This window comes from Strix uralensis, chromosome 16 (genome assembly GCF_047716275.1).
Source record: "Strix uralensis isolate ZFMK-TIS-50842 chromosome 16, bStrUra1, whole genome shotgun sequence".
Taxonomy (NCBI): Eukaryota; Metazoa; Chordata; class Aves; order Strigiformes; family Strigidae; genus Strix; species Strix uralensis.
In genome coordinates, this window is record NC_133987.1 from 14,122,073 (window position 1) to 14,147,148 (window position 25,076).

Genomic DNA, 25,076 nt, shown 5'->3' on the forward strand with positions numbered 1-25,076 from the left:
GGGAAAAGAAAGTACAGAGCTTGAGTAACAAGGTTTTAGAAGCAGGAGTAGACCTCTCATTATTAATATGATGAATTCTAAATTGGAAAGTAGGAAATTAAGCAGAAAATAAGATAGTTATATATAGGACCACAAAGGAACTATTTAATTGTTACGCATAACTTCAAAGAGCTAAACTGAAGATCTTTCCTTCAGGAATGTACTAAAATGCTCATCATGAAGCTTCCTGAAAGCAGCTAGACTTTTCATATTTTCAGTATTTGAGTTTACTGGATTTTAAGTTTGCAGGTGAACATATGGAATTATGTGCTATTATGTCAGAACACGCAGCATTAGTTACTAAAATAGACTTTTTCTGAAAGTGTTCTGCATTGTTGCAAGATCTAAAAAGAATTAGTAGAAGAATAGTGGGATAAAATGTGTGGGGTTTATTTCTTTGTTGTTGGTGTTCTCAGCAGCACTCTGGTGCTCTGTTCCAGGATTTCTACTATGTTTACTTTGTGGATTTTTTGTGGAAGTTCCACTTTCTACAGGAGGAGGAAATTAATTTCCAAAAGTGGATAATGCAATCAGAAATCAAAGAATTTTTAACGGAGACAAAAATGGCAGTGTATCTGAAATAAAGTTTTCTTTTTCAAGAGACTAGATTTTAAGATGGAGGTAAATTAGCAGTTATAAAGAAATTATTTGGACTTGTATTCCAACAAGTTATTAGTATTTTCAGTAACTAAAACTTGTTTAAAAGTCTCCAGCCTTACACGGTGCTGCCCTACTAGATACTGTCATACCTCTTAAAAAAAAATAAATAGGGGCCATCTAAACACAATGAGTCTCATCCACTTGCAAAACTAACTGTAAACAACCGTCTCCTGGTGGATCAAATCATCTGTCCCTTGCATTTATACTAAATATTATTAAATAAAAAGATTCAGTGCAGAAATTCACAAAGTGACCGTACACTGGCCTTTTCCTTCATCACAGATAATTAAGAAAGAAGGGCAAGAAGTGCGTTGCCACTAACTCATGTTTCACATTGCTCAGAGCAAACAGAATGTGCCTTGTCCACACACAAATTAGACCAAAAATGATTATATAAACATCAATAAAATAGCAATGCAACTTCAGTGGATTTGAGAGTGGAATCAAGTTTCTTGTGCCTGTATTCATAGGCGCCACTAATTCAGTCTTTGCCTAACAGTGCAAAATGCTTTCTTAAATACAGAAAACTATATATGCATACTGGAACCAGAGGTGGGATTCTTCTGCCCAGATCTAGGCATTTACACTGTAAATGTGTGTATTTGTGCTAGTCACTCTTAAATACCCATCAGCACTGGCTGTCAAAGAGATACACAAGCTCAGCACTCCTATGGACACTATCCTTGAGATACTTCAAATAATGTTCTGCCTCCAGACCCTCTAGGGAGAGACACAGCTGGGGGTCCCCCTCTCTGGATAGACTGTGCCTCAAGGAGAGTGATTTAAGGCACAGAAACTTCAACTTCCCCCCCCCTTTCAATCACATGCTTAGCCAACTGGCTCGCTTATCTTCAAAACATCACATATATCAATCTGGTTTCCCCAAATCCTTGCAAAGCAGATACCTAGAACTACAATTGGTGAAACCAAGAGGTCTTGGTTAACTTTCCCAAGGTGAGAGATGGTATCGGTCCCAGTCCAGTTAGAAATGGGGATTCCTGAACTTCATCAGCTCAGGCTTTTGCCCTGCCTTAATAACCTGCTTCCTGTGCCTCAAAGTTAGCTCTTCAAAGATATGTTACTGTCTGCTTGGGTGTGCAAACAGCTCTACATGTGGCAAGTCAAACAAATGCCTAGAAATCTCAGGGAAGGGGGCCTAAATTTTCTGAATTTGAAATTTACTCTCCTATTATTTTACTTGTTTGGGAGTGATTAGTTGAGTGCATACAGTAAATCTATTGCTACCGAAAAAAAGACCGTGTTATCCTTTCCTTAAGGGCCTTGGTGGTCATTCTAGGACAAAAAACTGTCATTTTTCAAGTGTATTGTCCCAGCAGCACTACAGTTAATTTTGACACGATTAGCACAGTTTCATTCTGAACTCCAGTGTCAATGAAAATCCATCACAGTAATTATCTACCTTCCACATCAAGAGTTTTAGCTTGGGGATATTGAGAGGTGGCGAAGATCTTGAGCTTGATTTTCTTGTTATCTGACTTGAGACTATGGTGACACAGTCACAACCTGAAACAGTAGGAGAGGTCTTCATCACCACCCAGAGCACCCCAAACCTTCTCCTGCTCAGCGTGGAGCACCCACCCTGCTCCTCGCTGCTGGAGGCTGACGGATGCTCTCGCCGTGTTTGCTGAATACCGTATAAAGAGCTCAGGCTGTACCGAGACTGTGTTGTGCCATTTCCTATTATGGTCAGGAAAGGGCAATCCCTGCGCCCAGAGCCAAGCCTCCCAGATGCCATTGTACAGTCCTGTGCTGCAGTGCTTCCTAGGGTGGAACCCAGGCAGCTTGACCCATCCTTGGGCACAGCCCTGAGAGTGAGGCACAGCAGCAACTGCCCGCCACAAAGCACTCGTTCACACAGCATGGCATTAAAAAAAAAAAAAATATCCAAAACCACTTATGCCTAAGTCAGAAAGAGTGTCATTTCATTATTTCAGGGTTTTTTTTAACTGACACAGTTTTAAAACTAACAGCCATAGCCATCTTAAATATAACAATACCCTTGGAATTATAATCTCATAACTTCGTAATTTTTTATTTTGAGGTGGGGCTTTTTTTTTTTTTAGTGAAAAACCCTTGCAAATTGCTTACTTTTAGTAACTGTTTGTGAAATATGGCTCACTATCTACTATCATATGCTATTATTTCTGCTCCAGTTCAATAGCTGGAGCATTCCGAAATGAAGGAAAATTAAAAACACAACTAAAAAAACCTGGATGAACAGCAATCTGGTAGCCAATGTTCTCGTTTGTTTATGTATATATTTTTATGTGAATACCTTCATTAAACTATAAACAAAAACCACATTTTTCTTTACATTTCCTACAGAAAGAGTCATGTAGTGAAGGCATGACTATTCTGTTAAGACATCTATTTGGAACTTGAGTAATTCTTTTCAAGGACTCTCATCAGTCATTATTGTTATGTGGTGTTCATATAATCTTTTTTAAAAAAAAACTTCTAGCATTAATCCAAGCTTCCTACCTAGGATTTCAGTTAACAAAATTTGACACCTACCTGAGCAGAGGACATACTCTGGAATGAAAATACACATAAAGAAATATTATGAATTATTACATTTGTTACATCACCACAGATAAGGGTGATTCACTATGTACTGAAAGTAAGTCAAGAAGCTCTAACATCAGATCATGGTGTTTCTACCGCTTGCTGCACTCACATACTTTCTAGCAGTCTGCTTATTGGAAACAATTATTTGTGCACTTGGAAACCACCCATACACGTACACTCAGAAATCACTGCTTCATTTGTTACACAGAATACAGAAGAATGTTATTTGCTAAAATCCTGTTAGTTTAATGCAGCTGATGCCTGTGTTTCCCAGACTAGACAGAGCACATTATATTAATTCCGTTTTTTATTCTAATTTCCTTGCAGACTTATTCAGGTCTCTTCTGCGTTGTGATAAATCCATACAAACAGTTGCCCATTTATTCCGAGAAGATTATCGACATGTACAAAGGAAAGAAGAGGCACGAGATGCCACCCCACATCTATGCTATCGCGGACACAGCCTACAGGAGCATGCTGCAAGGTAGGCAAGTTTAATGCTGCAGTTCTTAGAAACTGCTGCCCGCTAACGTGGGAGAAAACACCTTATAACTCCACATGCGTTCTTGCAAGGAGCTCAGCCAGAAAAGATCTGTTATGGAGGGTGACACAGGCGTTCTAGAAGTTTCAGAGAAATTCTTTGGCAGGAACGGCAGTCCACAAACACTGTGACTCAAAAAGGAAAAACAATCCTTTTACCCATCTGTGTTGAGGCATGTGGGAAGGTTTCAAAGTCAAGCAAATAGTTTTGGCAAATACGGGCATGGAAAATGCTCCCTCTCTACCAGCAGAGAGTATTCCAAAGTTAGCTGCTAGCACTGCTGGATCTGTCCGTGTTGCTCCTCTCTCTCTTTCTCCCCCCCTAGCAAAGCAAATTCAAAATATATTTTGGGGCTACTTTCATTACAGTCCAGTGCTTTGGAGCCCTGAGTTGAGATGTGCTCTGTTTTCTAACAAGAACTGCAAGGAGCAGCAATGGGAAAGCAGTCAGGCCCCAAACGGTAAAAACAAAACCTTTGAAATTCACAGTGCTCTCCTCCTTCTGCAGTCACTACTGACAGACTGAGGGGCTTTTGCTCTAAGGAAAAATCATAATTTAGGGATGAAAAAGCTATAGTGATGGAAGTATGAGGCTGCAACACTACAGACTACAGGGGTGTGACTGGCTGCCATCTCACAGACCTCAGGTGCTCCAGGAAACCAGGACTCTACAGAATGCTTTGAAATTTAAATGCGCTCATTAGGAGCCTGATCCTGCAGATATTCTGGCTAGTAACTTTGGCTCAGGAAGGTTCACAGGCTTGACCCTAAAGTTCAGGGCTCCCCAGTTTGGAGCTTAAAGACTGGTGAAAACAATAAACAGGATCTCAAAATTTCAGTTTAGCAGCTAGATTAGTACCCGGTATTGATTTGTAATATTTACATACATACACAGAACAGTGATTGTTTCAGAGAAACTAATCTATTCAAAACCACTATGCACTTTATCTGACTATGCAAATGAAATTGCACAGTATTTCTGCAGGTGTACAGCACTTCCTAATCACAGGGATTACGGTACTCCTGTGCTTGTCCTACTTGAAATACAAATCTGATTAATTTACTAGAAGTTACAAAGAGTCAGTTTGGCATATCATAGTCAGTTGCTATTTTCTAAACCAAGATTTAGACTAGACAAAGACCTTCCCCACAAAAGATCATCTTATGTGTGTGTGCCAGGCCATCGAACCCACAGAAGTGTAATTGCCTGGCCCCAGGCAGACTTCTACTGACTGAAAATATAATCAAAGTCCTGTCATTTTGGTGCAAGCAATATATATATGTATACACATAAACACACACCAATTGTGACTGATATCAAAGGCATCAAAACAGTTCTTCTGTTCCCTAAAAAAAGTCCTGAGTGCTCGTATGTACTAACTGTAACACCAACAAAACAATCCAGATAACGAAATTCTTAGAACTGCTGAAGATTAAACTCCTGAAGATTATCTACATAAATTGATTACCTAATTATATCTTGCGTTCTTAACTTTAGAATCCTACATTTTCAGATATAAGAGTTTGAAATATAGTTAATTCAACTCTAAACCCAAAGAACTAGGTACCTGCTTCACAATATCAACCTTTTTTATTCCTAGGGTTTATGTGACATTTCTTTTCTGGAGCTATTTCAGTTCCTTTATTTGAGGGCACCCCAGAAGGCAGAGCTACAGTGCGGCAGAGGAGGATCAGTAAAGCAACAATAAAAGAAAACAGACCTTCCTCCCTACTGTAATAGTAGAGTTATTCATGAACACAGGCATGTAAAATATGTTTAGGACTGAGAGGGCAGGTTCTTCTAAAATAACGTGATTCAGTAAATATAATTTTTTATGTAACCACAATTATAAGAAACTTACTTGGCATAAGCTCATCCCACTAAGCCACAGTGATGTATCTGTCTTCTAGATCATCTCCTGTGCTCTGCATCTAGCACTGTCCAGGGCTCAAAGCCAGCCCTGAAGTCAAAGCAATCTTCTTTCCTCAGATCCTTTATTTAAGCAGCAAGCCTTGCAGGGGACCTCTGCAAGAAGCTTCTGGCTCCTGCAGGTCATTAGCTGTGTTCTCATTCAGATGTGCAGAATACTGCTACTTGTCCCTAAAAATGGGGTGGGGCAAAACAACCAGAAAAGGGCTATAAGCTATCTGCAGGAAAGAGAGAAAAACAAAAAAACATAATACTACAAGCCTATGCTGAAACAGGAGAATTGTTCTGGCCTGACAGTACATGAGTTTTCTGCTGAACATGAAACTAGTATCAGCATAGATCAGCCTGATCCCAGCAGCATGAAGACCTCTTTCACTCTTCCTCTGATTCTCTCCTGCTCTTCACGGCATGCTCTCCCAAGCAGCAGTGAGGGCACTAGAGCTGGCTTGCCCTTCACTGTGGTTATTAACTGCACCTAGAACAGCCTGGGTTCAGCTGTGACTTTCAGGCTGGGTGCTGGGAGGAGGAGGCAGCAAGAGTGTATGCTTCTTTTATTCATTTTTTTGGTACTCATAATAATTTCCTGGCCCTACCAACTCTTGGGGAAGCTTTATGCCTTATTATTCATGTGCTCCCTTTGCAAGGAATTCTCCTTGACAGCAGAGACAAGGGGGAGAGCAAGCAGAAAGAAAAGAGAAGGGAAGAGATCATCAGTTGAATCTTTAAGAGAATGCTCTTCCAGCGCCTCCCATCCTAACCACGCACAGCTGGCACAGCAGCCAGGGAGCAGTCCCACAAGAGCCCGCATCACAAGCCCAGGACACCCACGCTTTACTTGCTTATTTACTTGCACATGCCATTTTGGAGTCTCTCCATCTCTGAAGAGGGCCCCAGCTGGTTTTAAAGCTGTGCTTTTGTTTGTAAAAATGTACTCATGTTTTGTTCCTAAAACTAAACCAAACCTCAAAATAACTCTAGTTATTTAGCCAAATTATATTCACATTGGAGTGGTAAAAGTGGGCGTCACCATGATTGTGTGTGTGTGCATGCAACACATATAAACATAAGAGTTTCATGGTTTTTTGTAAGCATATTTGCAAATGGAATAGAAACAAAAATCCTTACTCATAAACATGGATCAGGGCACTGAATGTTTTCCTTGTGAAATTTCAGTATTGCTTCTTATCTGGGAAACTTGCATAGTTTCTTCTTGCCAAAGTAAAATATATCTTAGATTCATGAGACTGAAGAATTACATTCTGGTACTTCATGACCAGGGTCTCTCAGCCAAGAGCAATCAGCTTGTTCAGATGTCTTGGGGAACCTTTATCTTTCAGTGAATCAAGCCTCAGTGTCTGCAGATCGCTGGTCCTATTGCAGGCTCATCATCGGGGAATCACAGCCATTCCCATTCTCACCCTCTCCTCTGTTGGCACAAACATCCAGCAAAAAACATGAGGTGTGCACACTGCACTCCTCCTCTGCTTTAGAGACTTACTTGGTTAATGTATTCATTAGGGATGATGTTTAAGTCACATCAAAGTTGTTCCGGTAATAACACTTAGCCACTGTTAACAGAAATCAGATATTTGGACTTTCTTCCAAATACGCAGAAAAGCTGACATCTCACAGGACATGGGAATTAACAGAGATGTTGGCTGGGCAGAGAAAAAATTTCCACTTGTTTCAAGTGGGTCTGAGCACCTTAAACCCCTTTACAAATCACAGTCGTGCTGTCTCATGCTCAAACTGGGGTGCTGGATGTCTTGTTGAATCTACGGGTTACCTAATGCAGTATGATTGTTGCCCAGGCACAGTCACTGATGCTCATTTCCAGCCAGAGCAAGAATAAACTTTGTCTACTTTAGTTTTCTTTAATCTATAAGACTAAGAGAATATAACAAATATAAGAATGTTCCATGAGAGCACTGTGTGTGTATATCTGTCCCCAGGAGCTACCACACTGAACTGGGCCCCACCGACTGTCTTTACAGACAAGCTAGTTGACTATGACTACACTTAGAGGTGTGATCATAAAAAATCACCCTGTGCTTCTGTACCCACCTCTTTCTCCTGTGTTTTGGATGAAGTAGCTCCCCAGTGGCACAGCTGCCATACGAAGGGCTTGACCCCCGTTCTGACTGTTGCACTGCCAGCACCAGTCTTCATGCAGTCATGACGCAAAACTGCTCCAGGTGAAAACCATCCTTTGCTTTTCACTGAATTAAAGTGGGTCACCCCCTCCTGGGGCACAGTGTGGCTGCATGAATGCTGGTCACAAAGCAAGGAGAGGGCAGTGCAGGCCAGGGAAGAGGAGCTGGAGGTGGGTGGATGAATTCTTCCTGCAGCACTGCCAGCTTCCAGTGTTGATGGAGCTGAGACACCAGTCCAGTAAGGATGAGTAATTCTGCTGCCATCTGCCCTGCATGCAGCAAATAAGTGATAAACAGTACAAATGTGAAAAGTCAGGTTATGTAGCAGTAGTAATAGATACAAAGCTTTCATGTGAATGGGTAGGCTTAGGTTCTCTGGCAATAAGTCATCATGGAGAAGATGTATTATGGCTTTCTGCAGATTCAGGAAGGTTATCTATTTTCTGCAAAGCCATTTTTATGCAAGCTTGAGTTAAAGATGGAAAAACAAACAACCTGGTAGTTACTGGGAGGTATGGGAGGGAAACATAGTTCCCAAGATCTTAGAAAATGAAGCTGCTGTGAAAAACCATATGTTTACTGTGTCCTTAGCAAGACTGTACAGAAATGTCCCCTTTAGGCAGTGTCGTTATTAGCAAATGTAAAGAAGCAGTAAGTGAGTTTCAGCCTGGTTTTCTCCTTTTATGGTAAAGCTGCCAACTTGCTGCTTCATTGTGATAAACCATCTGATTTTGTTTGTGATTAAGCAGAGCTAGCCGGTCTATCAAGAACAGAGGGGCATATGATTCTTATGAGCAATCTGGAGGTGTTTGGTGATAAAGCTAAGCAGATTCAGGAAAAAAAAAAAAGCCAACTGCATGTTTAGGAAAGCTGGTGGGGTTTAGAATGTAAATGTAGATGTCTATGCTATTAAAAACTGAGGAGAAAATTTTGAAATGTCCAAAACATCTAATATAGACATAGAGGGGGTGGATATGATAGTCTTCCAGGTAATGTCAATTTTTTTAAAAAGGCATTAACCAAAAAGACACTGGAATCTAGAAGACATATTTTGTTACTTTTTAAGCCCCAGGAATTATGTTTAAGGAGTTTTATTCGTGCAAGTCATTCTCTTCTGATAGATCTACCCACATAAAGTTGCAGACTCCCAAAATAGGGCACAGTCCTTCCTATATAAAATAAAACATTCCAGAACAGAAATAGGAGTAATCGAACAGGAGAGCCCTTGAAATAAATGAGACCAGTATTTGCAGCTAAAGTCATAACAGAATAGGATTAGATTTCCTGATACATTTCATTCTTACCTTTGCAATTTGTTAGAACTGCTGAAGGAAACAGAGTAACGTCTGGAATTCTCCCTCCATGAATGTAGACAGAACAGTTTGTCAGCATGAGGTTTTGCAGGACAGGCCACACAGTTCAGCAACGCAGGGCTGAGAACTTCGAGACTTCATATGGCTGCCAAACACAAGGACAGTTAGAAGGGGATAAATCCAGTGACCAAGAGAGAAGCTTGCAAGAATGCCATGGGGTTGTTCACCTACAGAGAACAGGCAAATCACATAGGTCCAATCCTGGAAGCCTTTCAGACTACAAGAGAAAGCTGAAAGCAAATAAATAATTTTGATTTTCCTTCCAAGAACCCCCACTAGTCCTGAAGCAAGTTGCTGTCACTCAGAGTCACAAAGTGCTGCTTCACCAGAAGGCATCCTTGGAGAGCCAGCAACCACCCAGCTGTCCCTGCTTTCAGCTTCAGTCCTTCCAGGGCCAAAGACCCACTGTTCCCTCCTTTCCCTCTTATTCCCATTTCAGTGGGATTTGTTCCCTGTAACTGCATGCAGGACTGGGCTGATCGAGTCTAAAGAAATACAGTAACTCAGGCTTGGCTTGCACAGCCTGTTCACTATCCCAAAGAGCACTTGGTGCAAATTCTGACCTTCCTAATCCTTCTTCTGGTCTTGCATTTCAGCAAAGCTGCCCATATGCATGCACTCATGCAAACCACTGTGGTAGGCCAGTTTATGAGATACCTTCAGGAGGGGCTTTTCACTTACTGCGGAGCAAAAGAAGGGCAGCAATGGACAGCAAAGACAAGTGAGAAAATACTTGGCTTGGAGGAGACCAACTTTTTCTAATGTTCCCTGAGCTCAGAAATTCCACTGGCAACTCTGTATCAAGGAGTCACTTTTATTTTCTTTATCGTATTTATGGATTTGTGATGCAATATCAATATATACCCATGGTTTCTATTTACACAACAGTGTATTTTTAGCAAAAATTCTGCCGTGTTCTCACTTTTTTAACTTAAAAGAAATCCTAGCTCGTATCCTGCAGTGAAAAATAAACATGGCTCACAGCACCTCTCTTCCCAAATGTTTATGTGGAAGAGTCCTGCTGTGCTGATTGCTGACAAGTATCTCCAATAGAAATGTAATGAGTCATTTTGCACCAATTTACCGAATAAAGCAGTTAAGTGGAACCGTTTGCTGTGTGAGTGATCAATAAAGCAGTTAATGTTATAGCTATTGAGGAACTGGGAGTAAAACGGTTGTTTAGTATCAATCCAAGCGATAGCAGAATCCTCTACTGCTTTTCCTAGACTGGCTGTGGTCCAGGCAGCAATTACAACTTGCAAGATTAATAGGTCAAATTTATCTCCGTTATCTTTACACAGTACAGAAAGCTTGTTTATCTCATGGTATTTATTACATACAGGGTCAGCAATTGGGGGTAAGCAATCAGATAGGTAGCCCTGCAAATGACCCCACACATTGAATTAAAGGAGGAGGAGTTCATGTCTTAACTGATGACCAGAGGCTCCACTGGGCTAATGGTAGCTCTGCATTTGATAAATAATGCCAAACCATACAGAAACACTTACCTTAACTATCTGCCTCAAGTCTCAGATTTGTAAACTATGCACACTTTTCAAAAATGTGTTTGACCTGGCTGGGGATTTATTTTCTAAGTCAGAATATTTTTCAACAGTCTTTGAAAGGCAGTCTGTGACAGCCTCACTTAAAGAAGGGCCAACTTCAATACCAGGGCAGGTTGCTCAGAGCCTTGTTCAAATCTACTTCCAAATAGCTCCAGGGTTGGAGATACCACACCTCTCTGAGCAACCTGTCCCAATGTTTGACCATCCCCACAGTGAAAAAAGTTGTTCTACTTCAGAACTGATCACAGCAACACGCTAGTCATGCATCTTTACATAGAGGGCAAATTGTAAAGCCTCCCATTACCACAGACTTTCCTGGAAGTCTCGCTTCAATGGAGCTTTACAAAATAGTTTAGCATTGTGGAGCACATTATGAAACCTCAGTGGGTGTTCATTGTCCTTCACAGCCTAGAGATGAGCCTTTTGGTAGAAAATTCTGTGTAAAAGTTCTGAAGGTAAAGAGAAACTCCAACTCCAAAAGTATAAGTAAGGAGGAACGCAACAAGAGCAGGTTATGGAGCTAGGATGTAATCCTAAACCTTCCTGCAGCATTACAGTGTACTGGACTCTGCTGCTCAGAAACCTCTGACATGCCTCACATAGCAGAAATGGAGATTTTGGCCCACCTTTTTATAAATCTTGATCCAAAATGTGTTTGATAGTCCTGTTCATAGTAAAAAACATGAAGAATACTTATGTACTTGTTGACATGCTTTTGTAAAATATATAAAGTATCTTGTTTTATCTTGTTCTTTGGAGGACATCTCAAAGAAGTTACTTGTCCTCTTGATAATAGTTGTCTCTGAAATGAAATAGAGAGTACATTATTCAGGTATCTGAACTTCTCTGTTTTCAAAATTCAAAGCTTTGCATGACCAGCTTAAAACATTCTAGTTTTTGATGCCTTATCTGTCCAGACTTTGTCTCAAGTGGGCTGCTAGCCATACTTCATAAGCGAAGTAAAAACTTGAGTTTCAGGTTTGAAATTTTCTGTTATAATCTTCTTATAGAGAGCCTGATCTTTTTGCTGTCCTCATTACAGCTCATCTCTAATGGAATTTACAAAAAATATTTTTGAACTCTTAACCTTTTGTTCATTTTTTGTACAAAATATTTCCATTAGAGATGGTTATTTAAATGCAAGGGCAAATTAAATAAGATATGAACCCAGTACTTTTGACTAATCATGGATTGACAGATTTTGGAAGGTCTAGGCTGTTCAGTGTAAAACCTTATAAATATAAGTGCTTCTGTCAGGACAGCCATTTTCCCTAATTAATGGATTTTTTTTCTTTATTCACAGATCGAGAAGACCAGTCTATCCTGTGCACGTAAGTAAACTAATCTATTTTTGTACATCTCAATATTACAATGTCTTTCTTTATTCAAAATTCATTCAAATTTTGATGGAATGGACATATTCTCCTCACCTTCTGTAAGACTGAACTCCAGTCCTAAATCTACTCCAGTAGATTTACCTGTTGATAAATAAAAAGCAGGTATCAGTGTCGTAGGAAGTCTTTAATGCACAAACTTATTTCTCTAAATTGACTTTCTGAATGTAGAGATTTAAGAGTTTACAATAAACAGTTGGGGAGTGTGGTTGTAAAATTGTGTGTGGAGAGGACAAGGGATTTTAAAAGGTTCCTAGAGGAAGCTGAGGAACAAAGTAAACTGAGGAACACAGAGCATCCCAGATATTTACTGAACTGCTTTTCATTTTCAGCTGTTGGTGGCTCACCACAGCTTCCTAATTCAGTGTGACCTTTCATGTTTATGCTGTTGATTTGTGCTGTTTGCATATCCTGTAGCTAGAAGGGGGCAGGTTTGGTACCTCTCCGCCTGCAGTGGGCACCCCAGGCGCTGGTGCACAAGGCAGGGCTGCGCGGGCTCAGAGGGCTCAGCAGCACCGTGCAGGTGGGACCCTTCTGCAATCCCTACATAATCGTTTTAGGCAATAGTGAAATACCAGCTAAGACAGCCCTGTTTTGAACTCTCTGGTTTTCCTGTGTCCCAGCTTGCTGAAGGCCTCCTCCCTGGGTTTTGCCCCACCAGTGCTCAGACAGCACCAGCGTGGGGGTTCAGCTGTATTGCAATAAGCTTTGCAGTGCATAACTTACTGCTCCACAAAATCCCATTAGTTTATCATTCCTACCAATTCTGCAAAACACTCAGACTGTTGAATTGGACAGGGATCTCCTATCTGACCTTCAGTTTTGACCATTTCTCCATTCCACTTGCTAGTTAGTTGGTTCTATTTACTTGAATGCCATCGAGGATGCTTTTGACATAATTTTGTGATTGTTGCATTAGGCATCTTCCAGTTCTCCCGATCAAATGTAGAATTTGATTCTGTATGAATACCAATTATTGTTTGGAGAAGGTGGCATGCATATTATTTATAGCAGGTTCATGCAATGATGCTGTAGTCTGTCAAGCATTCTAAATACACATAGTCCCAAACTGAACTGGTTTTAGCTATCTGTGAAAATGTGGCTACCGATTGACTGAATATATGTTTATAATACAGTTTTAAAAAGCACTGCTACTGATCACCAGCCATACATTTACTTGTGAGTGCCAATGCTGACTGGAAAAAATTTATCACCTAAGAAAAAGTAAAAATTATATACTGTATCTGGTACCGTAAGTGCTAGCATAGCTCTAACCTCTGTTGTAACGATTTCATATAAATCAAGAATCTGCCAAAAAATGCATTAATACCAAAAAGAAACCTAAAATTGCTGCAATGATGAAATAAAAATTGACCATCACATTCTTCCCAGGATGAAACATGTCATGGTAATGAAGACTAATTTACAATATGCATTTCCTCCTTCTATTCTTGTACTTTAGTTTATTTTTCCATTAGTAAATCTTCAGATCTTCTTCTAACTTTGGAGTACTAGGATTTTTAAGAAAGGGACTTTATTTTACAAATCTATGCCTTTTTGTTCATGAAAATTCATTAAAGGATCCAATTCTGACCGACACCATATATTCAAAATACCTTTTTTTTTTCACCTGGGCATCTAAGCTGGAAACATAAAGTGTTTCACACCAGTAATACATAAAATAGAGAGAATTAAATGCCTTTCCCATTTTGAAAACAGTCACAGTAAATGATTCAAAAAGATGTTTAGAATAACTGCTGTATGTTGGATGGGCATCATGAGCCATAACTTAAAACAGTCCTCACCATGTCTTTTAAATCAAAAAGATTAGTCAAGCTAAAACCAATGTACACAACTTTAACCACTACTGGTTTATTATCCTTGCTGGCCTTATTTGGCTGTACAGAAAGAAGAAAGTTCACTTGGCTTTCAGCTGGGCATCTGTCAAGCGGAAGCAATTTGCTTTATTTTATAGAATCGCTAAAAATTCTAAGAAATTATCTTTTTGCCTAAAATATGTAACAGTAACTGAAGACTTCATGGCACTGATCAGCTGGGATCTTTTCTTTAAATAGCTACGGGCTCAAACTTTCCAAGGCTTGGTACATAAATTGTAAAAAATGTATCTGTAAGGATTCGTATGCAAGTAGTTGTGGATGCTGCCAAAAACTCACTAATGTTCAGCGATGCTGCAGTGTAGACTCTTGCATTCTTCCACTTATTGCTACCCATCTCCCACAAATAACTTTTTGCTATTAACCTTATGGGAATTCAGCAGGATAGCCAAAATACTGGTGGCAAAATGAAAGCAGAGATGGTACACTTTATTTTTAAGTACCCTGTCCTGTGTGCTTTGTACTACTGCAAAGTTATTCCATTGTTAGTAGAGCTCACCTGGAAACCAAAGGTCTGGTGGGATGCTGAGTGCCTGGGACTTGCCTGAAATGCTGCTGGGGCTCAGGCAGGGGCACAGATCTGAGAGCTAGGCCTGATTTTGTGTTTCTGAGTATAACTATACCCATTCTCAGGTCTTCACCCTCAGCTCATTTAACCTACCCTCACGTGGTTAAATTGTTTGCATTCTTTTCAATCCCTACCCTTTAGTGTGATTAACTGTGGTATGTTTAAAATGCTCCATATGTCTTTAATGTTCATGGGTTCTAATACTTCCTCAGAATTCCCTGTCTTTCCTAGATTTCATTATTTCCTCTACATTTTATTAATAACTACACACATACTGCCTTTGATCTACTCTCCTCTGTGCACATATCCTTTCTGCTGTTAGGTCTTTCCCATGGGCAGCATCACTGAACATCCTCTCATGTTATTCTCTGCCAGTTCCTCTCTGCCACTTTACAGTCAGCCTTAAAACCTCACATCCTACCATGCACATATACAAGCTGCCTCTCTGGAACATAAGAAACTTTATACCATGGCTGTGGGATACATAACTTAACACAACATATATAATAAATATACAATATATAATACTGCACTAAGGGTATGAAATCTTATTGCTTTATGTGTCCAAAAATTAAGGCAGTTAAGACTTTTCCATCCCTGTGTTTTGGTCCCTGTACTGTTCTGGGCAGCCTTCACTGCTCTGCCTGGCTATTGGGATTCCCCAAAATTCCTGTCTGTGCTTAGGCCTCTGCCACTGCTGTCTCTTTTCTTTGACATCTGAGTTGGCCATGAAATATTCTGTGTCCACTCTTGCAAAGACCGTGCTGGTCTGTGTTGACCAGCACATGAGATGTTGCTGAAGGAAAAATCCCAGGAAAACTGTCCAGTTACTCAGAGACCTGAGCAACCTCAGTGCATCATAAACAATGGCCAGTGAACAGGCTTGTGACTTTTCAAGCTTCTTCCAATGTAAGTAGTGACACTAACCCTCAAAGAAGACTTCTGGCCTTGAAGTTGTTTGGTTTCTAAAGATACAAGTGGATTCTCCTGGAGTTTTCAAAAGGTTTTTTACTAAAAATTCCACAGGTGCTTATTTGCATAGCTGAGCACATGAGTGTTTTAAAGATCTCCCCTTAAACCTGTCTGATCTTGGGGTTATCATATTTTAGCCACTTCCTGAAGAGTGGGTAGAATATTTTCTAGAAAGCAGATGTGGCTAAAATGACTGTGCACAAGTTTCAGTTAAACAAAAAAATACCTTAAATGAATGAGAAAAAAAACTGATCAAAATTCTGAATGTTTGGAATAAGGTGAAGCCTGTGAAAACAAATGCTTGTTAAACACTTGGTTTGTACATATAATCAGATGCTTTTTCATTACGTTTTACTTTTTTTATACATGCATTTAGTTTGAATAGCTTCTATAAAAATACATGGTAGCAGGGTCCCATTTCCACTTGATACAGTAACAGACAAAATACTGGGTGAGACAGTGACCATCCTGCCCTTTTCCCCTTTCTCCCCTCTCTTTTGGGCAAACTCTCCAGAGCCTCACCCGGCCACGGGACTTCAGCCTGCTTTCTCCCCTGACACGTGTCAAGAAGCAGAGTCATCCAGAACACCCTCCAAACTGCAAAGCCCCATTAGTCAAAGACTCCTCCACAAGAGAGCTAAACTCTTTTCTTTCCAAGCTCACTCAATCTCAAAAGCTGGGGCTGGCAAGCATTGCTGCCTGGCCCTTCTCCCGTACAGATATCTTGTGTAGCTTTAGACCTGGGGTGGAGCTTGGTGCTGAACCAGCTTGGTCTCTTTTGGGAATTTTTTTATAAGTAAACTAGTAGGATCAGTGGGCTGGCTTCTGAGACGGATCTCTAGTGGGGTACAGCTGGTCTAGGACAAAGATTTTCATTATCGTTGCACATCTCATACTGCAGGATGAAGCCTGCCAAGCCCTAATGTGATTTAGAGCACCTCATTGACTGCTCTGTGCACAGAGGCTTCCCGCAGTGCCAGGATAGCCAGATTAGGAGATGTGTGAACGGGCAATTTTTGTGGTTCATTGCTTACTGAAACAAATGCTGAAAATACATTCTGCTGTTACTTTTTAGATGTTTCCAAAAGTGGAATTAAGCTAAGTCTTATCGTATTAATATAGAAAGCTTTCAAATTTTCAACAAAGCACTTTTTAACTGATTTTTCCATTATACCCAAATGTACAAGACTCCTAGCTACACCACAGGCTCACCCCACAACAATGGGGCCAACTTGCTAGTCTCACCTTGTCCTAATTTGGAAACCTATTCTAAGTGGGATACTTTTCATTTAAGGTGAAGGTAATGGAGTCATAGAGGGTTTGGTAGCTCATGTGATACAAAAACTATTATAACTGCATACTATCTATGTGAGCTTATGTACTTTAAATCCTGTACTGAGTTTCTAAAACAATGCCTGGCAAGAAATGAGGGAAGAATAAATTTAAACTATGCCACACAACGTGAGAGAGGTGTTTTTAACAGAGCAAGCCTGTAAGCCTAATAGACCCTTTTGCTCTGGGAAAGCCAAGGAGTTTCTTAGGAGGAAAACGTGTATGGGGAGTAGATAAAGTACTGCTGTTGGGCTGATCAGAACTGTGCAATGGGACCTGCTTTTGATCTGTTTTATTGTGTTGCCCCTCTGAGCTGGGTGCAAAGATCAGCACTGGCAGTAAATGTGCTGCCTCTGTGTATGGCAGGCAACCAGAATGTTTCTAGATGCTTCAGTTAAACAGTCTACTCTCAGAAGATCATGATTAGGACAGTGCTAACAGCATTTATATGGTGAACAACCGCTTTGGAACATAATTTAGGGGTAAAAACTGGGGAAAATGGGCATTCAGAAGAGAGGAGCAGATGCCTCCTGGTAGGAACCTGGTTGTTTATGGTCCATGCCGAAACCACTGAAAAATACTTGCAAGAAAAAGACCCATCTTTAAAAATTCAGCCACTGAACTCGGGAGAGCATGTAGATTTGAAACAGGTGGGATTCCTCATACCACCTCACAATGAAAGTTGTTTCTGTCACCCTGGAAATGATGGTACTTCAAGGCAGATGCAGAGAAAAAAAAACAGCATGATTAATTCTGTTGCAGCTCAGTAGTTCTAGGAAGAATTTCATCCACCTGTGAAGCAAACTAAGAGATTCACATGCTCTCCTCCTTCTGGGTCTTTTCCCTTGTAATCTTATTGATGTTAAGAGGCACTGAACCTGATCTAGACATTCCTCCTCATTAGATAGTTTTCAAACATGGTATTTTATCACTGGGATGAAATCTAAACATTGTCATACAGCTGTGATGCATCCTTCAGAGTATGAAGGCTACTATGTTGTTTAATGGGTGCTTGTTTATCAGACCTATTTTCATGGAAATTTAAAAATTATCTGAAATGCTGTAAAATTAGATGTATTCATCAGCTATGGACATTATTCTTCATTACTTACTGACCTTAGAGATTTTTTTTCTACTTGTAGCTTCTGAGATCCTGTCTGTTTTCCATTTCATGTTGAAGCATTTCCATTTTGTGTACTTTTTATTGTCCACTTCAAAAGGAAGTTAAAGCCTCAAAGTCTATCTGCAGAAAATAGGAAAACCCTCAGCATTTGCAGGAGCAAAGAGTTAAGGATGAAAGCACAGAACAAAATGTTAAGTAACTCAAGCATTACAGTATGGTAGGATAATTACAAGTAAAATGATGCCATATATGGTAATACTTACAGGGATTCAGGGGAAAGCCAAATGATGGGCAAGTGTTGCCCTGGGAGAAAGGAAATGCAATTCCTGTAGTGATGAACTACAAATAACCTTTAATAAAATGGAATAGTTCAAAGCCCAGGGTTTGTTTGAAGAAAGTTTTTTTTTATTTTTTTCCAAAGAAACAAAGTTGTAAGGTAGATTTATTTGAAAACTTTGTATGCATATGTCTTCAAATCGGTGTGCTTGGTTTGGAATTGTTCCCAGGACACTTAATTTTTATCAATAAAGCCTGGAAATGTTTTAGCACTGAAGCCCAGGCAGAGATGAATCCAACCTCTAAACTGTGCAAATTAACCCAGGTCTTGTGAAAAGGAACATATTCATCTCAATTATTTCTAGTTAAAACTCTAAAAGCCAGAAGAAACACTTCTCAACGTGTTGTATCTCCAGCAGGAATTGTTTCTGGTTTCCTAAGGTTTACATCATTGTCATTCCATCTTCAAAGTTCTGCCCAGCACTTATCCGTATTTTTTATGTCCATTTATCACTGGTCCCTTGGTAGGGAAAATTAACTCCTGTATTTCCTAATTAGGAAAAGACCCAGAACTGCAATGGGTCCAGCTAAATAGTTTCAGCTTCAAAAGAGTTGACAGGTATGCATGGGATTTTGAATGTACTGTTCTTTTTATTTTTAAATCCATTTTAGTTTAAATCTAAAGAGGTCCAACTTACATTTAGACTGTTGTCCTCCTCACAGCACTAGCTTGATACAGTTGAAAGAACTAGTTTATTACATCCACACCTACTTTAAGGCACTTTTGATTGCTGAGACAGGACAGTATAAAAACATTTTCGCCTATATAATCATCAGAGCCAAAGGTATCTAGAAGATGTGAGACAATGTAATGTGACACTTAGAGAGGGAAAAGTAGGCTGGAAATGTTCTTCTGAGAAAAGACTGTATAAATCTGGCCCTTGTACCTGTATTTTGAAAACCACTATTTTACTTTAAGAGAGGGTTTCAGAGTTGTAAATAAACTTAACCCTGGAAGTCCTCTGGGAGGTGAAAAGTTACCACTGCCTTCCTGCTTCCCAAGGGGCACTGCATGGAGCACAGCTGGGATGCAATTCTGCTGGTCAGACATGTCCCCACAAAAGATGTCCCTTACTACCCAGTTAGCAGGGACACCTCAGGCAGTCCCAGCTCTGGTCTCACCAAATTCAAGGAACATTTGATCATGGAGATCAGATGAGGCAGGATCATTCGCTTATTCTCCAGCACTGATACAAGCTGTTTAACGCCAGAGTTTCTGAAGAGAAAACTATTGTATTGCTGCTGATGTTTTTTTCTTACTACATCATAGTTAATGTTGTATTTTTTGGCCTTAAAATACAAGCAGACTCCCTGCCAGCTCCACATCTCGTAAATGTTCATATGCTGCCAAAGCGAGATGAACTGCCGTTCAAAAATGCATCATGTTTTAGAATTGCCTTAAATGGCCCAACGTCCAGTCAAAATACTATTGGGACAGAGATATAGCTCTGATAATGCGTTCTTTGCATGCTGAAGTTAGGTGGATTTGGAGAGATGGTGTTCTGGGGTAAATACTAACTGAGCCAGGTAGTTTCCAGTCCTGTTTTTCTACATTAAATACATCACATGGCAGAAGGAGTCCCCTAGTTACCTACCTTCTTTTGTGTTATTTTCTTTCCCCTCAGAGGTGAATCTGGTGCTGGCAAGACAGAAAATACCAAAAAGGTCATTCAATACCTGGCTGTTGTTGCTTCGTCACATAAGGGCAAAAAGGACATCAGCATCACTGTAAGTGAACTCTTCTGTATTCAACTCTTCTTCAAGCCTGTTAGGACTGTACTGAGCTGACTGTGCTAACAGCAAGTCAACGTCTGTGGCTTGCCAAACAGTCGACATATTAAGAGTACACAATTACGTCACAGTTCTATGTTTATGGAAAAAAACTTTTGTTTGACACCCCCTTAGGCATCAAATCAGAATGTACTTCGCTAGAAGGAAATATTCATAGCTCTTCATATGCATAGCACCTATTTATAACCTAGCATGAAGGCCTTGGAGTCTGCAAGGGCTTAGGTCCTTATTTTACCCTTGGCCCTTGGCAACTAAGAGGTTTGGGAAAGCCTTTAACTAACGCATTGTCCAACTGCATCACAAAAATGTATACGAGCGTTTAAACTTCCAGAGTTTTGATTGGATTTGTTAGCAAGTGAGTTTTCTTACTAACCAGCAAGGAGTCCCACTATAAAACTTGTCTTTTCTTTTTACTCTGTCAGAGAGAACAATTTTGAAAGGCACAATTTTTTAAAAGTCCTTTGTTCCTTCGAAATTTGTAATAGCCTTCCCTTAGTGACTAAAGTTCATTTTGCTTCTCTGAACCATAATACGAGCTTTTACCTGCCCAGTTCCTGGAGATCATTAGCGTGGCTGAAGCTCTACACTCTTTGCTGTTTTCAATGATACAACTCCAGGTCCCACATCATTTCCAGCCTTTTGAATGTTACTCAAATTTCTGGAAAAAAGAAGTAGCAATTCACTTTTATGACAAAGGGCTTAATTCAAGAAGACATTTCGGTGTGTCCCAAATACAAGACTGGGTCCAAAAGTAATTAGTAGGGTAGTGGGAAATGAAGTAAAAAATCTCATGACCACACCTGTGCTGGCACTTGCAGCTGCCCTTGCCTACCCTGGATGCCGGCAGGCAGAGGACTCCAGAGCACAGGGTGTGCAGACTGGCCTCTTCCACCATAAATAATTTTTGTTTATGTACAGCAGATTCTGCTTTGGGGTCGGGGAGGGAGTAGATGTCCCTTTGGGTAGTATTTTCTAGAAATCTGTGATTAAATTTAGTGCAAACAGTCTAAGACTAAAGGCATCATTTTCCTTTGTTGAATGTTTATGCAAAGAAGTTATTTCTTCCTACTGGGTCCCTGCTCAGTGGCTGGGGGAAATGAACTTGTGGTTTCAAGGCCATCCCTAACAGGCATGTAACTGCAGTTGCTGCTGACTCCTCTGGGGAATTACAAGAGTCTCAGGATCGAACTGGCCCTGAGACAGACCTGAAGGCAAATATCCACCAGATAGGAGCTGAGAAAAAGTCTAAGTTGTTCTATAACATGACGACAAATAGCAATTCAGGGACTGGGACTACTGACACTGCAATTTCAGTCATTAAAAAACAATGAATAGCAAAATGCCTCAGTTGCACCAGAGAAGAACTGGGGATTTACCATAAAAATATCTGTCCCTGTCTGGTCCTGGGAGACTAACCTGGAACTGGATCCAAATCCCATCCCTTTGCTTCAGGGTTGTTTTTTTTTTTCTTCAGTTAAAATGCTCTATATAGTAATGGTATTTGTACTCTTGGCATGTCTGCAATAAATTGTTTGTATTTGTATTCCTGGTTTATTTGCATGGAAACTGTGTATTGGTTATTTTAATACAGGAAAAACAATAAAAATGTCTGTGTAATGGAAATGATACTGACACTTGTTTTATACCACGTTATTCAATACAGCAAGGTCCATCTTTTTCTTACGTGAGTAACTTAGACTGTTTGATGTGTGTTTAAGGCACTGAGTGTAGATCTGCATGCTATTGTTGCACCTCGAAAATTTAAGAGAGATTTTGTTGAAATATGTTGTATGATATGATAAAAAGCAACAATAGCGCCAAATGCTCTCACAAATCAACCCTAACTGTGTCAGGCTCCATGGTAAAGAATGAGGTCTGACACAGGCAGGGTCATCTTTCAAATATCACTTTCTTCTCTATATCTGTGTTCAAATTGCCATAGTTTGAATGAAATTTCCCACGATCCTGAAAGAGCCACTCAGCCTGAAATTGAGCAATGTGATTTCTGAATGAAAATACCCAAATGCTTTCTGTGCTTCAGGTTGAACTTTTTAGGACTGTTGTGAAATAATTCCTAAACCTCACGGTGTTTGATTTTTTTGGCTGCATGCTTTCCATTTGATACTGCTTTTAATTTTACATTTTCATGTAACTGTTGAGAATTGTTCACATCCACAAAAGTTAGCATGTTCTTAGCTTGCTGCTATGATGTGTAACAGAGCAATTCCCACTGCAGCGTGTGTCTGCAGGTGTGTTACAGCAGTGTCTTACAGGCCCTCACGGGCTCTCCTGTACAGTGGTGTGCTGTACCAGCATACCAATACTTTGGGAATATAGGCAGGTTTGCTGGCATATTCCTTCTGTTTCTGTGCTAGGCAAATGGGATTTTTTTTTTTTTTTAATGGGGGTCTTTTTTTTTCCCCGTTCTGACTGCTGCCTCTCAGACTTTGACTATGACAAAGGGCAATGTATTGCCCCTTAGTTGAGTACTTCATTTGACAAGATCTCTGCAAAAAACCTAATTCATTGCTGGCATATGCAACTCAAGAGTTCAGTGGACTTACAGCTGCATACAAAATTTGGAGCCACAGTTTTTTACCAAGTTTATGGCACAGTTCAGTTCTCACTAGAAGCAGGTGGTATCTGTCTCAGTTTAGCAGACAAGGCTCTATTTTAGCTATCACCATGTGATTTCAGCAATATCCTATGCTTATAGTGGAGTTTTTAAGTCTACAGAGCATAACTGGAAAGAGTTGCTCAGTACAGAGAAACTTCAGGGACTTTTAGGAATTCATTACTTATTCATAGACTCCTGTTTTAGCTTGTTTTGGAGTTTTTATTTTTTTTTTTGAGGCAGCTCTCATCATTACCACACAAGTTACAAGACATTCAGGAAAGGCATTTAGAAAAAGGTTACCAGTTTTGCACAGTAATTGTGAAGCACTTTCATTTTCCAAATTATTTTCTCTAGATTCAACCTAAATATTGCCTTATTTTCTAATTAAAATTATTTAAATGATATCATATTATCTATCGAGGACTTTTTCCTTTTCAGGATGAGTTATTTGAAATAATGCATGTTACTGCAGAGTAGTACTCAAAGAATAGGATGACAAGAAGCAACTGTGAAAGTGAGCGACCTCATAAGACAGAGTTGAACAAAAAGTTCAGAAAAGCTGTGTTCATAGGCAAAGGATTTTTTCAATTTTATTGATTTGTCTAGAAATAGGAGTATTAAATGCATGCTTGTTTCATTGCATGATTTGTTTCATTAGTAATTACCAATCACAATTAACAATATAATACGAAGTTTGTGTTTTTGCATGAGAATTCATTATCCTAGTTTGAAATAAATCAATGCATTTCCATATTTAACCTAAATAGCCTTGCATGGATCACTATTAATAGACTTGATGAAATCTGCTTTGTAGCTTTGTGCTGCATTACATTAAAATGATTCTCGGCAAGTTATTCTAATTACATCGTCATTTGCTAGCAAAGGATCTCAATAAACTAACTTGGAAAAGACATGCTAGAGTTTTCTTTAAGAATATCCCTTCTAAACATTATATTAAACTGGAAAAAAATTTGACATTGAATGACCCTTTTTTTAAAGAAAGGCCAGTCGTGATGCTAAACAGATTAGTTGACTTTGATCTGTCAGAGGCAACAGGGCTGGAAAAGGGTCATTGTATACAGGACAGCAGTCAACTGCATAAATATATAAACACAAAGATTAACAGAGAAGGAAAACGAATCCACAAGAAGTGCAGTATTCAGAAAAAAATGTTAGAGGCTTAAATTATCTTTCATATTTTTCGCCAGTGCACGTGTTGGTTTTAATTAAGTAATTATGAAGTTTAGGGTTAACTGCTTTTGAATGAATTTTAGGGTGAGCTGGAAAAACAGCTTCTACAGGCAAACCCTATTCTTGAAGCTTTTGGAAATGCCAAAACTGTGAAGAATGACAACTCCTCCAGATTTGTAAGTAATAGAAATCCCATGGGGTCGATGTGGGGGGGAGGTATAGCATCTTTTAAAACACAATGTACAGACAGCGGCCCTCATCAGTGCTTCTTTCTAAACAGCATCTTAAAACTAATCCCTTAAAACCAGTTTAGAATTCCTCTCTGAAATAGGAATTTGGCCTTATAGAAGATTAAAAATCAAGCTCAAACTTGACAGTACCATTGTCCTCTCACAATTCAGCAGCCTATGTGTGGTTTTTCGAAGTCAATTCCAGAGCTGGGACATATTTACCTTCAAAATCTGGACTTTCTTTTTCTTTGCACCACTGTTGAGCATATATCTCATAAGGTGTGATTGTTACTTAGCAGGAGTGGTTAATATATTAAATTAAAAACTGCAGGAAAGAAAGAAAAAACAGTCATATAGATTCAAGTTAGAATTATGTGAGCTGAGGGCTGTCACTATTTGTTGACACTTATTTCTGGGAATGCTGGCAGATGCTTGTTTTCCCTGCAGACCCTCCTCTCCCACCTCTGCTCTCTCCCTGCAAATTTCAGGGATCCATGCAGATGAACCTTAGCAGAGGGAGTTACACAGATCCAAAGCTATTCCTTCATTGACCTTGTGGAAATCAAAGTAGAAAATAGATGTTGTCATATCCAGAGCTTCCAAAGCCTGGTCCAGTAGGGAGGATTCCTTTCCCTCTAAGTGCCTGAACAAAACGTGGGGACAAATCTCTGCAGAGGGAATATCAGAGAAGTCCGCTTCCTTTCAGGCTTTTCCACAGATTGTCCCAGCAGGAGGGAATCAAGCATGTTATTCTTAAGAGGACCATGTACATGTCTTA

General features: G+C 39.8%; 1 protein-coding gene across 2 annotated transcripts in view; it reads left to right on the forward strand.

The window, feature by feature from the left end:
• Positions 1 to 25,076, forward strand: part of MYH11 (myosin heavy chain 11) — a 63,268-nt gene that overhangs the window by 9,293 nt on the left and 28,899 nt on the right. Inside the window, exons 4-8 of one of the 2 annotated variants that reach the window (XM_074885797.1) lie at positions 3,616 to 3,772; positions 12,153 to 12,180; positions 20,095 to 20,197; positions 21,924 to 21,944; positions 24,152 to 24,244. In XM_074885797.1, the coding sequence (XP_074741898.1) occupies positions 3,616 to 3,772; positions 12,153 to 12,180; positions 20,095 to 20,197; positions 21,924 to 21,944; positions 24,152 to 24,244 (402 nt within the window). The remainder of the gene's footprint in view (positions 1 to 3,615; positions 3,773 to 12,152; positions 12,181 to 20,094; positions 20,198 to 21,923; positions 21,945 to 24,151; positions 24,245 to 25,076) is intronic. The other variant, XM_074885798.1, reaches the window with a different exon arrangement.